This window comes from Mixophyes fleayi, chromosome 4, assembly GCF_038048845.1.
Source record: "Mixophyes fleayi isolate aMixFle1 chromosome 4, aMixFle1.hap1, whole genome shotgun sequence".
Lineage (NCBI taxonomy): Eukaryota > Metazoa > Chordata > Amphibia > Anura > Limnodynastidae > Mixophyes > Mixophyes fleayi.
Window position 1 is genome coordinate 28,161,524 of NC_134405.1, and position 23,640 is coordinate 28,185,163.

Below are 23,640 nucleotides of genomic sequence, written 5' to 3' on the forward strand. Positions count from 1 at the left end.
GTCACTTATCTCCTGTGTAACTCATTCTGTCACTTATCTCCTGTGTCATTTCTTCTGTCACTTATCTCCTGTGTCACTCATTCTGTCACTTATCTCCTGTGTCACTCATTCTGTCACTTATCTTCTGTGTCACTCCTTCTGTCACTTATCTCCTGTGTCACTCATTCTGTCACTTATCTCCTGTGTCACTCATTCTGTCACTTATTTCCTGTGTCACTCATTCTGTCACTTATCTCCTGTGTCACTTATTATGTCACTTATCTCCTGTGTCATTCTGTCACTTATCTCCTGTGTCATTCCTTCTGTCACTTATCTCCTGAGTCACTCATCTGTCACTTATCTCCTGTGTCATTCCTTCTGTCACTTATCTCCTGTGTCATTCCTTCTGCCACTTATCTCCTGTGTCACTCATATCAGTCAATCATCACTCATGTCACTCCTTCCATCACTCACCCCTCTGTTACTCAATCCTTCTGTTACTTATCTCACATACTTATCCAATAAACTACTCCTTCCGTTACTCATTCCATCTGTCATTCATTCCTTCTGTCATTCATTTAAGCTACTTTTCCCGTGTTATTTTTTCCACCACTCATCCCTCTATTACTCATTCCTTCTGATGATCATCTCTCTATTACTCATTCCTTCTGTCACTCATCCCTCTATTACTCATTCCTTCTGTCACTCATCCCTCTATTACTCATTCCTTCTGTCACTCATCCCTCTATTACTCATTCCTTCTGTCACTCATCCCTCTATTACTCATTCCTTCTGTCACACATCCCTCTATTACTTATTCCTTCTGTCACTCATCCCTCTATTACTCATTCCTTCTGTCATTCATCTCAGCAGCTTATCCCCAATGTTATTCTTCACATCACTCATTCCTCTTACTTACTGCTTCTGTCACATCTCCCTCATTTACTCATTCCTTCTTACATTATTCTCAGCTACTTATCCCATGTTTTATTCGTTCATCACTCATCCCTCTATTACTCATTCCTTCTGTCACTCATCCCTCTAGTACTCATTACTTCTGTCACACATCCCTCTATTACTCATTACTTCGGTCACACATCCCTCTATTACTCATTCCTTCTGTCACTCATCCCTCTATTACTCATTCCTTCTGTCACTCATCCCTCTATTACTCATTCCTTCTGTCACTCATCCCTCTATTACTCATTACTTCTGTCACACATCCCTCTATTACTCATTACTTCTGTCACTCATCCCTCTATTACTCATTCCTTCTGTCACTTATCCCTCTATTACTCATTCCTTCTGTCACTCATCCCTCTATTACTCTTTCCTTCTGTCACTCATCCCTCTATTACTCATTCCTTCTGTCACTCATCCCTCTATTACTCATTCCTTCTGTTACTCATCCCTCTATTACTCATTACATCTGTCACACATCCCTCTATTACTCATTCCTTCTGTCACACATCCCTCTATTACTCATTCCTTCTGTCACTCATCCCTCTATTACTTATTCCTTCTGTCACACATCCCTCTATTACTTATTCCTTCTGTCACTCATCCCTCTATTACTCATTCCTTCTGTCACTCATCCCTTTATTACTCATTCCTTCTGTCACTCATCCCTTTTATTACTCATTCCTTCTGTCACTCATCCCTCTATTACTCATTCCTTCTGTCACTCATCCCTCTATTACTCATTCCTTCTGTCACACATCCCTCTATTACTCATTCCTTCTGTCACTCATCCCTCTATTACTCATTCCTTCTGTCACTCATCCCTCTATTACTCATTCCTTCTGTCACTCATCCCTCTATTACTCATTCCTTCTGTCACACATCCCTCTATTACTTATTCCTTCTGTCACTCATCCCTCTATTACTCATTCCTTCTGTCATTCATCTCAGCAGCTTATCCCCAATGTTATTCTTCACATCACTCATTCCTCTTACTTACTGCTTCTGTCACATCTCCCTCATTTACTCATTCCTTCTTACATTATTCTCAGCTACTTATCCCATGTTTTATTCGTTCATCACTCATCCCTCTATTACTCATTCCTTCTGTCACTCATCCCTCTAGTACTCATTACTTCTGTCACACATCCCTCTATTACTCATTACTTCGGTCACACATCCCTCTATTACTCATTCCTTCTGTCACTCATCCCTCTATTACTCATTCCTTCTGTCACTCATCCCTCTATTACTCATTCCTTCTGTCACTCATCCCTCTATTACTCATTACTTCTGTCACACATCCCTCTATTACTCATTACTTCTGTCACTCATCCCTCTATTACTCATTCCTTCTGTCACTTATCCCTCTATTACTCATTCCTTCTGTCACTCATCCCTCTATTACTCTTTCCTTCTGTCACTCATCCCTCTATTACTCATTCCTTCTGTCACTCATCCCTCTATTACTCATTCCTTCTGTTACTCATCCCTCTATTACTCATTACATCTGTCACACATCCCTCTATTACTCATTCCTTCTGTCACACATCCCTCTATTACTCATTCCTTCTGTCACTCATCCCTCTATTACTTATTCCTTCTGTCACACATCCCTCTATTACTTATTCCTTCTGTCACTCATCCCTTTATTACTCATTCCTTCTGTCACTCATCCCTTTATTACTCATTCCTTCTGTCACTCATCCCTTTTATTACTCATTCCTTCTGTCACTCATCCCTCTATTACTCATTCCTTCTGTCACTCATCCCTCTATTACTCATTCCTTCTGTCACTCATCCCTTTTATTACTCATTCCTTCTGTCACTCATCCCTCTATTACTCATTCCTTCTGTCACTCATCCCTCTATTACTCATTCCTTCTGTCACACATCCCTCTATTACTCATTCCTTCTGTCACTCATCCCTCTATTACTCATTCCTTCTGTCACTCATCCCTCTATTACTCATTCCTTCTGTCACTCATCCCTCTATTACTCATTCCTTCTGTCACTCATCCCTCTATTACTCATTCCTTCTGTCACACATCCCTCTATTACTTATTCCTTCTGTCACTCATCCCTCTATTACTCATTCCTTCTGTCATTCATCTCAGCAGCTTATCCCCAATGTTATTCTTCACATCACTCATTCCTCTTACTTACTGCTTCTGTCACATCTCCCTCATTTACTCATTCCTTCTTACATTATTCTCAGCTACTTATCCCATGTTTTATTCGTTCATCACTCATCCCTCTATTACTCATTCCTTCTGTCACTCATCCCTCTAGTACTCATTACTTCTGTCACACATCCCTCTATTACTCATTACTTCGGTCACACATCCCTCTATTACTCAATTCTTCTGTCACTCATCCCTCTATTACTCATTCCTTCTGTCACTCATCCCTCTATTACTCATTCCTTCTGTCACACATCCCTCTATTACTCATTCCTTCTGTTACTCATCCCTCTATTACTCATTACATCTGTCACACATCCCTCTATTACTCATTCCTTCTGTCACACATCCCTCTATTACTCATTCCTTCTGTCACTCATCCCTCTATTACTTATTCCTTCTGTCACACATCCCTCTATTACTTATTCCTTCTGTCACTCATCCCTCTATTACTCATTCCTTCTGTCACTCATCCCTTTATTACTCATTCCTTCTGTCACTCATCCCTTTTATTACTCATTCCTTCTGTCACTCATCCCTCTATTACTCATTCCTTCTGTCACTCATCCCTCTATTACTCATTCCTTCTGTCACACATCCCTCTATTACTCATTCCTTCTGTCACTCATCCCTCTATTACTCATTCCTTCTGTCACTCATCCCTCTATTACTCATTCCTTCTGTCACTCATCCCTCTATTACTCATTCCTTCTGTCACACATCCCTCTATTACTTATTCCTTCTGTCACTCATCCCTCTATTACTCATTCCTTCTGTCATTCATCTCAGCAGCTTATCCCCAATGTTATTCTTCACATCACTCATTCCTCTTACTTACTGCTTCTGTCACATCTCCCTCATTTACTCATTCCTTCTTACATTATTCTCAGCTACTTATCCCATGTTTTATTCGTTCATCACTCATCCCTCTATTACTCATTCCTTCTGTCACTCATCCCTCTAGTACTCATTACTTCTGTCACACATCCCTCTATTACTCATTACTTCGGTCACACATCCCTCTATTACTCATTCCTTCTGTCACTCATCCCTCTATTACTCATTCCTTCTGTCACTCATCCCTCTATTACTCATTCCTTCTGTCACTCATCCCTCTATTACTCATTACTTCTGTCACACATCCCTCTATTACTCATTACTTCTGTCACTCATCCCTCTATTACTCATTCCTTCTGTCACTTATCCCTCTATTACTCATTCCTTCTGTCACTCATCCCTCTATTACTCTTTCCTTCTGTCACTCATCCCTCTATTACTCATTCCTTCTGTCACTCATCCCTCTATTACTCATTCCTTCTGTTACTCATCCCTCTATTACTCATTACATCTGTCACACATCCCTCTATTACTCATTCCTTCTGTCACACATCCCTCTATTACTCATTCCTTCTGTCACTCATCCCTCTATTACTTATTCCTTCTGTCACACATCCCTCTATTACTTATTCCTTCTGTCACTCATCCCTTTATTACTCATTCCTTCTGTCACTCATCCCTTTATTACTCATTCCTTCTGTCACTCATCCCTTTTATTACTCATTCCTTCTGTCACTCATCCCTCTATTACTCATTCCTTCTGTCACTCATCCCTCTATTACTCATTCCTTCTGTCACTCATCCCTTTTATTACTCATTCCTTCTGTCACTCATCCCTCTATTACTCATTCCTTCTGTCACTCATCCCTCTATTACTCATTCCTTCTGTCACACATCCCTCTATTACTCATTCCTTCTGTCACTCATCCCTCTATTACTCATTCCTTCTGTCACTCATCCCTCTATTACTCATTCCTTCTGTCACTCATCCCTCTATTACTCATTCCTTCTGTCACTCATCCCTCTATTACTCATTCCTTCTGTCACACATCCCTCTATTACTTATTCCTTCTGTCACTCATCCCTCTATTACTCATTCCTTCTGTCATTCATCTCAGCAGCTTATCCCCAATGTTATTCTTCACATCACTCATTCCTCTTACTTACTGCTTCTGTCACATCTCCCTCATTTACTCATTCCTTCTTACATTATTCTCAGCTACTTATCCCATGTTTTATTCGTTCATCACTCATCCCTCTATTACTCATTCCTTCTGTCACTCATCCCTCTAGTACTCATTACTTCTGTCACACATCCCTCTATTACTCATTACTTCGGTCACACATCCCTCTATTACTCAATTCTTCTGTCACTCATCCCTCTATTACTCATTCCTTCTGTCACTCATCCCTCTATTACTCATTCCTTCTGTCACTCATCCCTCTATTACTCATTACTTCTGTCACACATCCCTCTATTACTCATTACTTCTGTCACTCATCCCTCTATTACTCATTCCTTCTGTCACTTATCCCTCTATTACTCATTCCTTCTGTCACTCATCCCTCTATTACTCTTTCCTTCTGTCACTCATCCCTCTATTACTCATTCCTTCTGTCACTCATCCCTCTATTACTCATTCCTTCTGTTACTCATCCCTCTATTACTCATTACATCTGTCACACATCCCTCTATTACTCATTCCTTCTGTCACACATCCCTCTATTACTCATTCCTTCTGTCACTCATCCCTCTATTACTTATTCCTTCTGTCACACATCCCTCTATTACTTATTCCTTCTGTCACTCATCCCTCTATTACTTATTCCTTCTGTCACCCATCCCTTTATTACTCATTCCTTCTGTCACTCATCCCTTTTATTACTCATTCCTTCTGTCACTCATCCCTCTATTACTCATTCCTTCTGTCACTCATCCCTCTATTACTCATTCCTTCTGTCACTCATCCCTTTTATTACTCATTCCTTCTGTCACTCATCCCTCTATTACTCATTCCTTCTGTCACTCATCCCTCTATTACTCATTCCTTCTGTCACAAATCCCTCTATTACTCATTCCTTCTGTCACTCATCCCTCTATTACTCATTCCTTCTGTCACTCATCCCTCTATTACTCATTCCTTCTGTCACTCATCCCTCTATTACTCATTCCTTCTGTCACACATCCCTCTATTACTTATTCCTTCTGTCACTCATCCCTCTATTACTCATTCCTTCTGTCATTCATCTCAGCAGCTTATCCCCAATGTTATTCTTCACATCACTCATTCCTCTTACTTACTGCTTCTGTCACATCTCCCTCATTTACTCATTCCTTCTTACATTATTCTCAGCTACTTATCCCATGTTTTATTCGTTCATCACTCATCCCTCTATTACTCATTCCTTCTGTCACTCATCCCTCTAGTACTCATTACTTCTGTCACACATCCCTCTATTACTCATTACTTCGGTCACACATCCCTCTATTACTCATTCCTTCTGTCACTCATCCCTCTATTACTCATTCCTTCTGTCACTCATCCCTCTATTACTCATTCCTTCTGTCACTCATCCCTCTATTACTCATTACTTCTGTCACACATCCCTCTATTACTCATTACTTCTGTCACTCATCCCTCTATTACTCATTCCTTCTGTCACTTATCCCTCTATTACTCATTCCTTCTGTCACTCATCCCTCTATTACTCTTTCCTTCTGTCACTCATCCCTCTATTACTCATTCCTTCTGTCACTCATCCCTCTATTACTCATTCCTTCTGTTACTCATCCCTCTATTACTCATTACATCTGTCACACATCCCTCTATTACTCATTCCTTCTGTCACACATCCCTCTATTACTCATTCCTTCTGTCACTCATCCCTCTATTACTTATTCCTTCTGTCACACATCCCTCTATTACTTATTCCTTCTGTCACTCATCCCTTTATTACTCATTCCTTCTGTCACTCATCCCTTTATTACTCATTCCTTCTGTCACTCATCCCTTTTATTACTCATTCCTTCTGTCACTCATCCCTCTATTACTCATTCCTTCTGTCACTCATCCCTCTATTACTCATTCCTTCTGTCACTCATCCCTTTTATTACTCATTCCTTCTGTCACTCATCCCTCTATTACTCATTCCTTCTGTCACTCATCCCTCTATTACTCATTCCTTCTGTCACACATCCCTCTATTACTCATTCCTTCTGTCACTCATCCCTCTATTACTCATTCCTTCTGTCACTCATCCCTCTATTACTCATTCCTTCTGTCACTCATCCCTCTATTACTCATTCCTTCTGTCACTCATCCCTCTATTACTCATTCCTTCTGTCACACATCCCTCTATTACTTATTCCTTCTGTCACTCATCCCTCTATTACTCATTCCTTCTGTCATTCATCTCAGCAGCTTATCCCCAATGTTATTCTTCACATCACTCATTCCTCTTACTTACTGCTTCTGTCACATCTCCCTCATTTACTCATTCCTTCTTACATTATTCTCAGCTACTTATCCCATGTTTTATTCGTTCATCACTCATCCCTCTATTACTCATTCCTTCTGTCACTCATCCCTCTAGTACTCATTACTTCTGTCACACATCCCTCTATTACTCATTACTTCGGTCACACATCCCTCTATTACTCATTCCTTCTGTCACTCATCCCTCTATTACTCATTCCTTCTGTCACTCATCCCTCTATTACTCATTCCTTCTGTCACTCATCCCTCTATTACTCATTACTTCTGTCACACATCCCTCTATTACTCATTACTTCTGTCACTCATCCCTCTATTACTCATTCCTTCTGTCACTTATCCCTCTATTACTCATTCCTTCTGTCACTCATCCCTCTATTACTCTTTCCTTCTGTCACTCATCCCTCTATTACTCATTCCTTCTGTCACTCATCCCTCTATTACTCATTCCTTCTGTTACTCATCCCTCTATTACTCATTACATCTGTCACACATCCCTCTATTACTCATTCCTTCTGTCACACATCCCTCTATTACTCATTCCTTCTGTCACTCATCCCTCTATTACTTATTCCTTCTGTCACACATCCCTCTATTACTTATTCCTTCTGTCACTCATCCCTCTATTACTCATTCCTTCTGTCACTCATCCCTTTATTACTCATTCCTTCTGTCACTCATCCCTTTATTACTCATTCCTTCTGTCACTCATCCCTCTATTACTCATTCCTTCTGTCACTCATCCCTTTTATTACTCATTCCTTCTGTCACTCATCCCTCTATTACTCATTCCTTCTGTCACTCATCCCTTTTATTACTCATTCCTTCTGTCACTCATCCCTCTATTACTCATTCCTTCTGTCACTCATCCCTTTTATTACTCATTCCTTCTGTCACTCATCCCTCTATTACTCATTCCTTCTGTCACTCATCCCTCTATTACTCATTCCTTCTGTCACTCATCCCTCTATTACTCATTCCTTCTGTCACTCATCCCTCTATTACTCATTCCTTCTGTCACTCATCCCTCTATTACTCATTCCTTCTGTCACTCATCCCTCTATTACTCATTCCTTCTGTCACTCATCCCTCTATTACTCATTCCTTCGGTCACTCATTTCCCGAGTCATTATACACTCAATTGCCATTCTCACTTAGTTTCCATTCTGTCATTTATCTCTCTGTCATTGATTCTTCATCACAGATTCTCTCTGTCACATATATTCTCTGCAATTTATTCTAGAGCAATAGAGCAACAGTATGGAGAACTTAATGTGTGTACTAGAGCAATATTACAGAGAATAGACTGCAAGTACCAGAGCAAGGTATTACATCACAGAATGCTGATACTAGAGCACCATTATATTATTTATTGCCATTTATTTATATAGCGCCACTAACTCTGCAGCGCTGTACAGAGAACTCACTCACATCAGTCCCTGTCCCATTGGAGCTTACAGTCTAAATTCCCTAACACACACACACACACACACACACACACACACACACACACACACACACAGACTAGGGTCAATTTATTAGCAGCCAATTAACCTACCAGTATGTTTTTGGAGTGTGGGAGGAAACCAGAGCACCTGGAGGAAACCCACGCAAACACGGGGAGAACATACAAACTCCTCACAGATAAAGCCATGGTCGGGAATTTAACTCATTGCCCCAGTGCTGTGAGGCAGAAGTGCTATCCACTTAGCCACCGTGCTACCCTATAGAAAACAGAATGCTGATACTAGAGCAACATTATAGAAAACAATGCGAATACTAGAGCAACATTATAGAAAACAATGCGAATACTAGAGCAACATTATAGAAAACAGAATGCTGGTACTAGAGCAACATTATAGAAAATAGAATGCTGATACTAGAGCAACATTATAGAAAACAGACTGCTGATACTAGAGCGACATTATAGAAAACAGAATACTGATACTAGAGCCACAGTATAGAAAATAGAATGCTGATACTAGAGCAACATTATAGAAATAATAATGAGAATACTAGAGCAACATTATAGAAAACAGAATGCTGATACTAGAGCAACATTATAGAAAACAGAATGCTGATACTAGAGCAACATTATAGAAAACAGAATGCTGATACTAGAGCAACATTATAGAAAACAGAATGCTGATACTAGAGCAACATTATAGAAATAATAATGCGAATACTAGAGCAACATTATAGAAAATAGAATGCTGATACTAGAGCAACATTATAGAAATAAAAATGCGAATACTAGAGCAACATTATAGAAAACAGACTGCTGATACTAGAGCAACATTATAGAAAACAGACTGCTGATACTAGAGCAACATTATAGAACAAATAATACGACTTCTAGAGCAACATTATAGAAAACAGAATGCTGATACTAGAGCAACATTATAGAAATAATAATGCAAATACTAGAGCAACATTATAGAACAAATAATACGAATTCTAGAGCAACATTATAGAAAACAGAATGCTGATACTAGAGCAACATTATAGAAATAATAATGCGAATACTAGAGCAACATTATAGAACAAATAATACGAATTCTAGAGCAACATTATAGAAAACAGAATGCTGATACTAGAGCAACATTATAGAAAACAGAATGCTGATACTAGAGCAACATTATAGAAAACAGAATACTGATACTAGAGCAACATTATAGAAATAATAATGCGAATAATAGAGCAACATTATAGAAAACAGAATGCTGATACTAGAGCAACATTATAGAAAACAGAATGCTGATACTAGAGCAACATTATAGAAAACAGAATGCTGATACTAGAGCAACATTATAGAAAACAGAATGCTGATACTAGAGCAACATTATAGAAAACAGAATGCTGATACTAGAGCAACATTATATAAATAATAATGCGAATACTAGAGCAACATTATAGAAAACAGACTGCTGATAAAAGAGCAACATTATAGAAATAAAAATGCGAATACTAGAGCGACATTATAGAAAACAGAATGCTGATACTAGAGCAACATTATAGAAAACAGAATGCTGATACTAGAGCAACATTATAGAAAACAGAATGCTGATACTAGAGCAACATTATAGAAAACAGAATGCTGATACTAGAGCAACATTATAGAAATAATAATGCGAATACTAGAGCAACATTATAGAAAATAGAATGCTGATACTAGAGCAACATTATAGAAATAAAAATGTGAATACTAGAGCAACATTATAGAAAACAGACTGCTGATACTAGAGCAACATTATAGAAAACAGACTGCTGATACTAGAGCAACATTATAGAACAAATAATACGACTTCTAGAGCAACATTATAGAAAACAGAATGCTGATACTAGAGCAACATTATAGAAATAATAATGCAAATACTAGAGCAACATTATAAAACAAATAATACGAATTCTAGAGCAACATTATAGAAAACAGAATGCTGATACTAGAGCAACATTATAGAAATAATAATGCGAATACTAGAGCAACATTATAGAACAAATAATACGAATTCTAGAGCAACATTATAGAAAACAGAATGCTGATACTAGAGCAACATTATAGAAAACAGAATGCTGATACTAGAGCAACATTATAGAAAACAGAATACTGATACTAGAGCAACATTATAGAAATAATAATGCGAATAATAGAGCAACATTATAGAAAACAGAATGCTGATACTAGAGCAACATTATAGAAAACAGAATGCTGATACTAGAGCAACATTATAGAAAACAGAATGCTGATACTAGAGCAACATTATAGAAAACAGAATGCTGATACTAGAGCAACATTATAGAAAACAGAATGCTGATACTAGAGCAACATTATATAAATAATAATGCGAATACTAGAGCAACATTATAGAAAACAGACTGCTGATAAAAGAGCAACATTATAGAAATAAAAATGCGAATACTAGAGCGACATTATAGAAAACAGAATGCTGATACTAGAGCAACATTATAGAAAACAGAATGCTGATACTAGAGCAACATTATAGAAAACAGAATGCTGATACTAGAGCAACATTATAGAAAACAGAATGCTGATACTAGAGCAACATTATAGAAAACAGAATGCTGATACTAGAGCAACATTATAGAAAACAGAATGCTGATAAAAGAGCAACATTATAGAAATAAAAATGCGAATACTAGAGCGACATTATAGAAAACAGAATGCTGATACTAGAGCAACATTATAGAAAACAGAATGCTGATACTAGAGCAACATTATAGAAAACAGAATGCTGATACTAGAGCAACATTATAGAAAACAGAATGCTGATACTAGAGCAACATTATAGAAATAATAATGCGAATACTAGAGCAACATTATAGAAAAAAGAATGCTAATACTAGAGCAACATTATAGAAAAAAGAATGCTGATACTAGAGCAACATTATAGAAAACAGAATGCTGATACTAGAGCAACATTATAGAAAACAGAATGCTGATACTAGAGCAACATTATAGAAATAATAATGCAAATACTAGAGCAACATTATAGAACAAATAATACGAATTCTAGAGCAACATTATAGAAAACAGAATGCTGATACTAGAGCAACATTATAGAAATAATAATGCGAATACTAGAGCAACATTATAGAACAAATAATACGAATTCTAGAGCAACATTATAGAAACAGAATGCTGATACTAGAGCAACATTATAGAAAACAGAATGCTGATACTAGAGCAACATTATAGAAAACAGAATGCTGATACTAGAGCAACATTATAGAAAACCGAATGCTGATACTAGAGCAACATTATAGAAAACAGAATACTGATACTAGAGCAACATTATAGAAATAATAATGCGAATACTAGAGCAACATTATAGAAAACAGAATGCTGATACTAGAGCAACATTATAGAAAACAGAATGCTGATACTAGAGCAACATTATAGAAATAATAATGCGAATAATAGAGCAACATTATAGAAAACAGAATGCTGATACTAGAGCAACATTATAGAAAACAGAATGCTGATACTAGAGCAACATTATAGAAAACAGACTGCTGATAAAAGAGCAACATTATAGAAATAAAAATGCGAATACTAGAGCAACATTATAGAAAACAGAATGCTGATACTAGAGCAACATTATAGAAAACAGAATGCTGATATTATAGCAACATTATAGAAAACAGAATGCTGATACTAGAGCAACATTATAGAAAACAGAATGCTGATACTAGAGCAACATTATAGAAAACAGAATGCTGATACTAAAGCAACATTATAGAAAACAGACTGCTGATACTAGAGCAACATTATAGAACAAACAATACGAATTCTAGAGCAACATTATAGAAAACAGAATGCTGATACTAGAGCAACATTATAGAAAACAGAATGCTGATACTAGAGCAACATTATAGAAAACAGAATGCTGATACTAGAGCAACATTATAGAAAACAGAATGCTGATACTAGAGCAACATTATAGAAATAAAAATGTGAATACTAGAGCAACATTATAGAAAATAGAATGCTGATACTAGAGCAACATTATAGAAAACATAATGCTGATACTAGAGCAACATTATAGAAAACAGAATGCTGATACTAGAGCAACATTATAGAAAACAGAATGCTGATACTAGAGCAACATTATAGAAATAAAAATGCGAATACTAGAGCAACATTATAGAAAACAGAATGTTGATACTAGAGCAACATTATAGAAAACAGAATGCTGATACTAGAGCAACATTATAGAAAACAGAATGCTGATACTAGAGCAACATTATAGAAAACAGAATGCTGATACTAGAGCAACATTATAGAAAACAGAATGCTGATACTAGAGCAACATTATAGAAATAAAAATGCGAATACTAGAGCAACATTATAGAAAACAGAATGCTGATACTAGAGCAACATTATAGAAATAAAAATGCGAATACTAGAGCAACATTATAGAAAATAGAATGCTGATACTAGAGCAACATTATAGAAAACAGAATGCTGATACTAGAGCAACATTATAGAAAACAGACTGCTGATACTAGAGCAACATTATAGAAAACAGAATGCTGGTACTAGAGCAACATTATAGAAAACAGACTGCTGATACTAGAGCAACATTATAGAAAACAGACTGCTGATACTAGAGCAACATTATAGAAAACAGACTTCTGATACTAGAGCAACATCATAGAAAACAGACTGCTGATACTAGAGCAACATTATAGAAATAAAAATGTGAATACTAGAGCAACATTATAGAAAACAGAATGCTGATACTAGAGCAACATTATAGAACAAATAATACGAATTCTAGAGCAACATTATAGAAAACAGAATGCTGATACTAGAGTAACATTATAGAAAACAGAATGCTGATACTAGATCAACATTATAGAAAACAGAATACTGGTACTAGAGCAACATTATAGAAAACAGAATGCTGGTACTAGAGCAACATTATAGAAAACAGACTGCTGATACTAGAGCAACATTATAGAAAACAGAATGCTGATATTATAGCAACATTATAGAAAACATACTGCTGATACTAGAGCAACATTATAGAAAACAGACTGCTGATACTAGAGCAACATTATAGAAAACAGACTTCTGATACTAGAGCAACATCATAGAAAACAGACTGCTGATACTAGAGCAACATTATAGAAATAAAAATGTGAATACTAGAGCAACATTATAGAAAACAGAATGCTGATACTAGAGCAACATTATAGAACAAATAATACGAATTCTAGAGCAACATTATAGAAAACAGAATGCTGATACTAGAGCAACATTATAGAAAAAATAATACGAATTCTAGAGCAACATTATAGAAAACAGAATGCTGATACTAGAGCAACATTTTTCAGAACAGAATGTATTTGGGGTGTGGGCATTATATTAATGGAAAGTCTATTAAGGTTACATTCACGCAGTTCGAATGAGTGCTTGACATGCTTATAAAATACATCAGTGTCCCGCAGAGAGGGCCACTCGCTATGTTTTAAAACACTTTTTTTTTTTCTAGTTTTTCTTGCTATAAATCTTTATCGGTTATATTTATTTCACTTTTTCGATTAACTTATTTTCCATCAGGTGAGGAGGGAACTGAACCAGGATTCACTTATACTCTAAGAAGAATAGATTGTTTGTCAATGTGATCTAATGCTGGCTGTTATACCATCCCCCAACTAAGAGTTGTGTACATAAAAGACACATGCAGACTGAGAAACAGAGAAACAATGGCTGGCAGGGGTCAGAGGTGGGAGAAACGTGGTCCATTCCTGCAGAGAGGGCCTCCTTGGTTGCTTAATCAGTTTCTACAGAATAGGGTGTTTTAATAAACACTGCACAACTTTCATATATAAACGCCTAATAGTTTACGACATATAATCGACTGAGATTTTGATTAATTCACACTTAGGTCTGTGAGAATAAGGGTGTCAATGGGTAAGCAGAAATGGATAGTGCAGTGAATGGATGAGTTAAATTGCATTATATTACACCCAAAGTCTATCCATCGATCTAGGCATAGTACAGCTCTCTTACTAAAGCTGGGTACACACTACAGAAATTTCGACCAACTTTCTATGCCGATCGATTTTACATGCGATCGTTGTTCCGATCGCTCGGTCCATGGACTGCATACACACTAGCCTTGTTTAGAACGATAAAGGGAAGAGCAGACGTCCATTTAGCGACTTTTTACAGCCATGTTGTTGTGAGCAATGACTGTAATTTCGTACTCACTGTTGTGGATCGGTCGGAAGTTTATACACACTACACAGCGGAAACGAGATTGGAACGAAAATATTAAACGGTACGACCAACCAAATGAGGCGATAATCGTCCATTTGGGCAGACTTTCATTCATCGTGTCACTACACACACTGACCCGACTTTTGAACGAGCGGTCGTATGTCGGCTGTTTGAGCCGATTATTGGACGAAAACAGTGTAGTGTGTACCCAGCTTAACATTGCACCTAGGTGTCAAGAGTGCCCTGAATCACAGCAACCAATCAGCATTGAGCTTTTACCTGGCTAGTATAAGTTAGACAATATAACCAAGTATCTGATTGGTCGCTCTGGTTTGATGAAAACTTTGCACTTGCCCAACCCTCAAGTGCACTCCTCTCATCATCATCATTACCATTTATTTATATAGCGCCACTGATTCCACAGTGTTGTACAGAGAACTCATTCACATCAGTCCCTGCCCCATTGGAGCTTACAGTCTAAATTCCCTAACACACACACACACACACACACACACACACACACAGACAGAGAGAGAGAGAGACTAGGGTCAATTTTTGATAGCAGCCAATTAACCTACTAGTATGTTTTAGTAGTGTGGGAGGACACTGGAGCACCAGGAGGAAACCCATGCTGACACAGGGAGAACATACAAACTCTCCCACCTGTTTCACCTCTTCCCAAACATACTCTTCTCCGTCCCTCCCCATTCCAATCAGACAACGCATTGTGTTTTCCCATGTTTTCCGACAGCCATAAAAGCGTAACCTTTATACATTTATAGATATGAAAGTGGGCTGATGTACCTGTAAAAGTTTCGTTTTTCATTTTAAGGTATATTTTATTCTATTGTCTTCTCATTGGTTTATGTTTTTTTTTTTGAGTTTGAAGAAAGTGTCTACAATTAGTCAACACCTCAGACAACAGTTTGCCAAAAGGCTCTTTTACACTCTTAACTGGGTAATTACAACCCATCGAGATCCACCTTCATCATAAATGACGATGATGATGGGATGCCTAACTACACTCTTGTGGGTATAATTTTCCTTCATTACCCTTTGATTAACCAGTGATTAGGGCTCTATTGCTACATTACATTGATCCCTAGGAACTCACCTCATGGGCTTTCTTTCCAATCCCAGTTGCCCGGCAAGATGCTTTGTCGGTGTTGCCCTGCGATATCCACGGTAAAGTTATGATAAGACACCGTCTACACTTCTCCCTTTTTCTGCAGCTTCAGATACTTTCCTAGAAGGTTTTGGAGAACATGTAGTGAAGTGTGCTCATCACCTACACCATTCCATTCCACATTAGACACATCCATTTTTTTCCTATTATAAATGCAATGTTTGTAACTGACCCCTAGTGGGAAAAGTCATTTTGTGTACTGAACCAATATTCATGAGAACATAGCCTGTCAACTAAGGACATCATGCCTCCTTGTTGTCATTAGTTGCTTGTAACTTGATGAGATATATTTCCATGAATATTCAACATGGCTGCCTCCATCGTGCCTATACGTCGAGATGCACTTTACTATTGTACCTGTGAACTGGTCTTGTGTTGTTTGCAACATAATTGTTCTGGTCTGTAACAGAGGTACGATCCTTCAAGAAACTTGTGTGTCGTACTCTTGGTTATGCATATACAACTAAGGACAGAAAATAGTGCAGTGGAGGTGTTGACCAGAGCGACCAATCAGATTCCAGCTGTCATTTTTCTTGTACATTCTGGTCTTTAAATTAAACAGAATAAAAGAACGTATGAACCAAAGCAGGAGGTGAAAGGGATGGAACTGGAAAACAGTTTGAATTGCTTCTGCCTACCTCTAAAACCTAGGTAGCACACTCGGAAAAAGAAATACACAAATAAATAAGTAGTGAAATAAAGAAAATGTAATGTAGATGACTAAGGATGACTAAGTGAAAACAATTAATCAAAATCAAATAGATTACTTATGTATGTATAGACTAATTTTGTAGTGGGTTGTGTTTAGTAGAAATGAGAGAAATTATCAAAGATTTTGTGCTCTATATATAGACTATAAAGTCTGCGAAATGCAAATTTACATATACAGTGGGGAATGGAGAAGCGAAAGAGGAACTCAAAGATCGTACTGACATAGCTTTGAACCTCTGCAAAATGATCCATTCCTTCATGAAACTCGAGCCGTGTGAAATTTCTCTACAATATGATTCATCTCTAATCAAAAGGGACTTGACAGAGTAATATTGGCCACACTCAATGTTGGCCACACTCAATGTTGGCCACTCTCAATGTTGGCCACTCTCAATGATGGCTACTCTCAATGTTGGCCATACTCAATGTTGGCCACACTCAATGTTCGAGCTAGAACATAACTGTCCAACTAGGTTGGTCTACAGGGTTTCTTCTGGTGTAAATAGGCCCTGCTAGTGCCATCAGAAAACAACATTACAGACACAAAGGCCACTAGTGGTACTCTTCTAACCACACCATTTTTTTGTGAGGCAATGGCTTGTTTTGGGCATCCTAGGATATCTGTATAATATTTCAACATGGTTACCAGTAATGTACCTGTGTGGTCACCTTTAGAAAAAGACAATGTTGGGGGTATAAAGATTAAAGATATAAAGGACAGACCATGAAGGGTAAAATCAGTTCTCCTTTTTTCTACTATAGATCTCGTGTGACATCTATTTGGATCCATCTTTCCTAGTATCTCCAGATCCTCTGGTACCTTTCGGTGCAGTGCCTCAATCCTCCCTGTGAACTCCTCCTTTGCTTCCGTGGCTCCCTCTCTCCCTCCCAGGGATTTTCCGGCTCCAGTAGCCCCCACATGAAGCTTGAGGCTGTACCTGGTGCCCCCCAAGATGGGGATTTGGAATTTGTGCTGGCCACGGAGAAGGAATTTGAGGAAGTTTTGTCTATATCTCACGGCATATACGGAGGACTGGATTATCTGCCAAGTCGATATCACAGCTGGGTCAATGAGAAGGACAGAATGGTTGTACTAGCCAAGAAGGGAGGAGATGTTGTAAGAAAAATGAATGATTGGCAGAAACATTTGCTTTCCCATCTGTGTTCTTTGATCCATTCCGCTCTCTCTTTTATCTTTCTCCGCTTTATCCAACTTCCTGCATATGATCAGTCGCTGTAGACCCATTACTGTCACTAAAGCTGGCCACACACATTAATTTTTTTGTTCATAAATTAACAATTGCATTGCTGTGATACCCCATTTACAGCACACGTGTTACAAGCCCATTTTAAGCAGTCCAATTGCTTCAATTCACATTACAAGCTTGATCTGACAGAGCACACCTACACTCTAATCGCACACGCACCAATCAGCTCTGATCCGATTGCTTTTCTATTAAAAATATAGCATTGAAAATCAATTGAATTATCAATTAAGTTGTCCTTCTAATTTTGATTGTATTGAAACGACTGTCCCCACAAACGTGTCGATTTTTTAAAATAATTGAATAAAGAAATAAAGATCGGATTGGATGACCAGATTGTAATGTTTGTGGTCAGCTTAAAAAGATAACATCCATCCTTAGTATGCTGCTCATCATTAACTTTCTGACTCACTTCAAAGAACTTTGTGTGACATCTGAATGTGGAAATTGAACATATTGCATACAGTAGATAAAAGCCGGTATTTGTTTTTTTCTTTTGGTATAACCTCTTTAATTTTTATACTAATCGCTAAAATATTTTTAGAACTTGATGACTAACTTTTCGAGAGACCAGAAGAGCATGGTCCTAATGAAATTACCAATAGAGAGATACATTTTGATATATTATAGAGTACAGTTAGAATCTAGATATTTTACTAAACATCTGAATTTCTTAAGAGACATTTGCTCTTGGCTAATGTTAAATAGGGATTGTGTCTATTCCAATGCAAAGAGAAGCTATCCCATACTTGGATGAGTGCCTAATAAAACATTGTGTGCTATATGCAAATGAGGGGACTCAGTGCCAGCAAGGCTGGGGAGCTTTGATGTCAGAAGAAAACCATCCGGGGGGAGCAAGTATAATGCAGACTGTGGGCTGACTTTCACAGATTCCCCGTATTTGCATGTAGCTTGCTGTACATTTGCATGCTTTTCCCCCCCTGAGCGGAAGGAGTTACAGAAAAACTCAGATTTGTTGTAAACTTTCACTATGTAAATCACTGAGAAAACAAATTGTGACTAAGAGCTAGATTTACTAAACTGCGTGTTTGTAAAAGTGGAGATGTTGCCTATAGCAACCAATCAGATTCTAGCTTTCATTTATTTAGTGCATTCTAGAAAATGACAGCTAGAATCTGATTGGCTGCTATAGGCAACATCTCCACTTTTTCAAACCTGCAGTTTAGTAAATATACCCCTAAAACTCCTCCACCTTGTTCATCGGCAAATGATGGCCATTTTAAATTTGTCCCCAGTGCACGAACATATATCCTTCCAAAATAATTGTAATTCAACTTTTGACCAAAGGATAAGTAGAACAATTTATGGAAAGCTATAAGAGATGGCATGGGAATTTAAACCAACGTACCGTTAACTCAAAGTGCACTCTTTGCAGTGGCGTACGCAGGATTTTTAAGGGGGCGAAAAAAAATAATATAGAGAGCTGCTGCGCATGCGGCCGCACATGCGCAGCAGCTCCATTTCGGCGGCACTGTATTGTACAGCACCGCCGCGGACGCTTCTTTGACAGCGCCTTGTACAGTAAAGTGCCGCTATGTAGAGGCACTGTTTTGCCCCCGTTCTTCGTGGAGGGGAGGGGTTTCTGGAGAACCAGAATCCCCCCCTGCATGCGCCCCTGCTTTGTAAAGCGAAAGAAGTCATGTTGTGTTGTGGGATGTACGAGAATTCATGGATAGAAGAAGGAAGTCTATCGCTTCTCTAGGAATTAGAGACAGTGCATCAGTGTTGGGTTCCTAGTGAATTGATACCTCCACTCTGGGTAGGTGAGGACAGCACTTGATTGTGTTAGTGGGATGGATGAAGAAAGCCTAGGTAGGTTCTGAGCGTGGAGCTCCTAATGTTTTATCTTCAACCTCAGATTGGCCTACTCTCTATGTTTGTGGTGGATGGAGGGGAGACAGCACTTCTGGAGGGGCTCCGTGTAGCACCTTGGGAGAGAGGCCGAGGCGTTGCTGGAGTACTGCAAAGGTTCTGTTGCCAACTGGTGAAACATCGATACCCAAGTGTGGGAGTAATGAGGTTGACAAGGGATGACAAGTTGACGGCAAAGGAGCTGAACAAATATAGAGTCATTGCGAAGCAGGTATGGCGTGGTGGGAGAAGATGGTGGCTGTGGTGGGGTAGGACATGCCATATTTATAATTCCTGTGGGATATAAATGAACAGTGTAATATTTAACAGTATTTTTCTCTCTCTCTGCCTTTTCTCTTTTGCCTTTTTTGTCCATATCAACATCTCTCCTCTGTCTCACACTGTCTTCTTTAATTTCCTTACACAGGGCATACTGCTTGTCCGTTTTAATGCACCTGACCTTTCCTCTCGTTTATCTTCCATCCCACTGCCCCCTGGGCCATCTCGTCCACCCCCACCCGTCCTCCTGTCTCCTGATGATGTCCGTGGAGTGTTCCTGGAGCGGGGAGGCCTGCTGAAGGATCTTCTGCCCAACCAAACTCTCATCCAGGACTGGCAACCATTCCAGGCCCTGCCTGGCAATCATGACCTGCTCCGCCGCAAGTCCATTCGCTGGATGGTGGATGACAGAGTCCGGCCACGGGTGGCCTCTCTCTGCACCCCACCATTTCCTGTCCCAGCTGGGCCTCTCTGCTTCTACCTCAACATTGATGTCTTTGGTTCTGGTTTACGGGGGGCACAAGAGCAATTACTCTGCCACCTGGCTGCTCATGCCCCTTTATTGCCCGGAGATGTCAAATGTCAGCTCTTCCTGCCCCCCAGTATGTGGAGGCCTATGGCTGATTTTTGCACTTCCGTGTTGGGCTTGCAGCTGGAAAAGGGATACACAGAGCAATATCTTCTAGAGGCAGACATATAAAGGTACCAAGAGGCTCCACAAATACCCCCATGTGCAGCATGAGGGCGGGAAACACCCTCATCTACTAACCACTTCCTATAGCTAGGCCCACCCAACAAGCATACACCTCATCCATACACACTTACTACCACAACCATATGTCTGTCCGTGTCCCACCAGAACTAATGGCCTATATCATGTTCCACAATCTGGTATACAGGTTGCTGCATGATGCAAAATGTGAGAGGGTATATATATATATATATATATATATATATATATACATGTATATATAACAGATAATGGGCCTTTTATGTTTGTTGCTAACATTGCACTATATGTATGAGGGTATATGTGTGTGAGGGTATATATATATATATATATATATATATATATGTATATATTTCTATATGTGTTTGTGGTGTCTGTGTATATATATATATATATATACACACACACCAGAGCTAAGGGGAGTGTGAAGATTAATAAGGGCGGGCAGGGAGTGTGTGTGATAAAATATATATTTATATGTTTATTGTACTTTTTACAGAAAGAGGGTAAGGGTAATGTATTGCACTGTGTATATATACATACGTTATATATACATTCTTTAGTGTTTATGAGGCTAGCTCGGTGTAATATTTAGCTGTGTATGAGAAATATGTACAAGTATGCAACAATTTGCACTACGCATACTGACATCAACGTGTGCCCGCTGGAGGCGACCACCTTGTGGGCTTAACCAATACACCACAAGATCCCCAGCACTTGTCCTTTGGACCCTCCCTCTAGGATCCAAAAAAGTAGGCAAGTATGATATACCGACCTATCGGTTTGCTAAGAACCAGTAACATCACTGAGGTACAAATAATTGGCTAAACTAAAGCCCACATTTTGGCTTCCACAACTGAGAGTTAGCAACTGGTGCATTTTAATATAGTAATAGGTTTAATTAAGTCGGTTGTTGACATGTAATGGCCATAATAGACAGTCTAAAAGTCTTTTTAGCTCTTACGTTAAATCATTATCATCATCATCATCATTTATTTATATAGCGCCAACATTCCGTAGCGCTTTACAATTGGGGACAAACACAGTAAATTAATAAACAAACTGGGTAAAACAGACAAAGAGGTGAGAAGGCCCTGCTCGCAAGCTTACAATCTATGGGACAATGGGAGTTTGATACATGAGGTTAAGTCTACATTTTACATTTCAACTCAGTCAGACTGCAAAGGTAAAAGTGACTCATAAGCTAAATGATCCCGTCACACAACAATGTTGGTCAGGGGATAGTTGTCTTGTGTGAGATTGTGTAATGGGTGGTAATAGGGTAATGTAGTGAGGTTAAGAGGGTGGTTGAGGAATATTATAAGCTTGTCTGAAGAGGTGGGTTAAATAATCCATGTGCATTACTGCTATGTACAGAACTCAATGTGTATGATCTTGACTTCTGTACGCTAAAGCAATATGGATTATTCAAAGTGGACATGGTCAAATTGGATTTGTCTGGTCATTCAGATGTTGTATAATTAGTGTGGTTGGACACCAACCTCTCAAGTGATCATTCCCACTTCCCATTAATCTCAATCAACCATTCTTAGCTCCAGGTCATATACTGATCGAGATCAGCAGTCGTGTCTGGACTATGTACATAACAATTTTTGTCCACTTGGGCCCCTAGGGCTGACCAGTCGATCTGATCAATAAGGGGCATGTTTAGATAAAAGAGCCACCAGTACATGAAAATGTCATTGATTATCTTCCGGCTCGTTTTTGTGTTTTAACACCTTTCCCTGGTTAATCGATTGATCAACCGCTCATCTGACCTGTGATTAGCCCACAGGACAGCCCACCAGTGTATCTCATTTGCATGCTGTTGCCGCAGACAAAGAGATATCACACTGCATGACAGGCTCACTCTGATCAAGGTCCTGAACCTGCAGTCGGGCAGATGTGTAGTATATTGTGATCACTGCAAGAATCAGACATCTATCTCCTGTCTCTAGATTACACCCAGACAGAGAATGATACGTGTCCCCCAACGTGGTGTTTTTCTTATCTGTTACCTCCTTGTTATTATTTCTCTCAGCTGTTATCATTTCTCACTTCCACCATTAATATTCCGCTAAGAATGCACTTTTACCTGTTCCCTAAACAGTAGCATCCCCCGGTATAGAGAAAAATAACAGTCACTACGAGAGTCAACAGCACAAAATAATTGACCTTACACTCCCAGATCTTATGTTTCCTGCTTAAGATAAAATCTGTCATTATTCGTTTGCAATATCCTTCCTAGCAGCCTCTCGCTGACGCAAACATGTGTGCACTTAGGACCCGAGTCATAAAGGAAAGTAGAGCACAAAAAAAAGGAGTATCTTTGCACCTTGGCAAAACCATGTTGCATTAGAGGGGGAGGTAAATTTAAAATGTAGGGACAGATTT

At 38.7% G+C, this 23,640-nt stretch overlaps 1 protein-coding gene across 1 annotated transcript in view; it reads left to right on the forward strand.

Moving 5' to 3' along the window:
* LOC142151154 (histidine N-acetyltransferase) overlaps positions 1–21,587 on the forward strand; it is a 32,604-nt gene extending 11,017 nt beyond the window's left edge. Inside the window, exons 2-4 of the mRNA XM_075206513.1 lie at positions 17,863–18,217; positions 20,245–20,469; positions 20,665–21,587. Coding sequence (XP_075062614.1) covers positions 18,020–18,217; positions 20,245–20,469; positions 20,665–21,216 — 975 coding nt within the window. The 5' untranslated portion in view covers positions 17,863–18,019 and the 3' untranslated portion in view covers positions 21,217–21,587. The remainder of the gene's footprint in view (positions 1–17,862; positions 18,218–20,244; positions 20,470–20,664) is intronic.
* Positions 21,588–23,640: the final 2,053 nt, after the last annotated feature.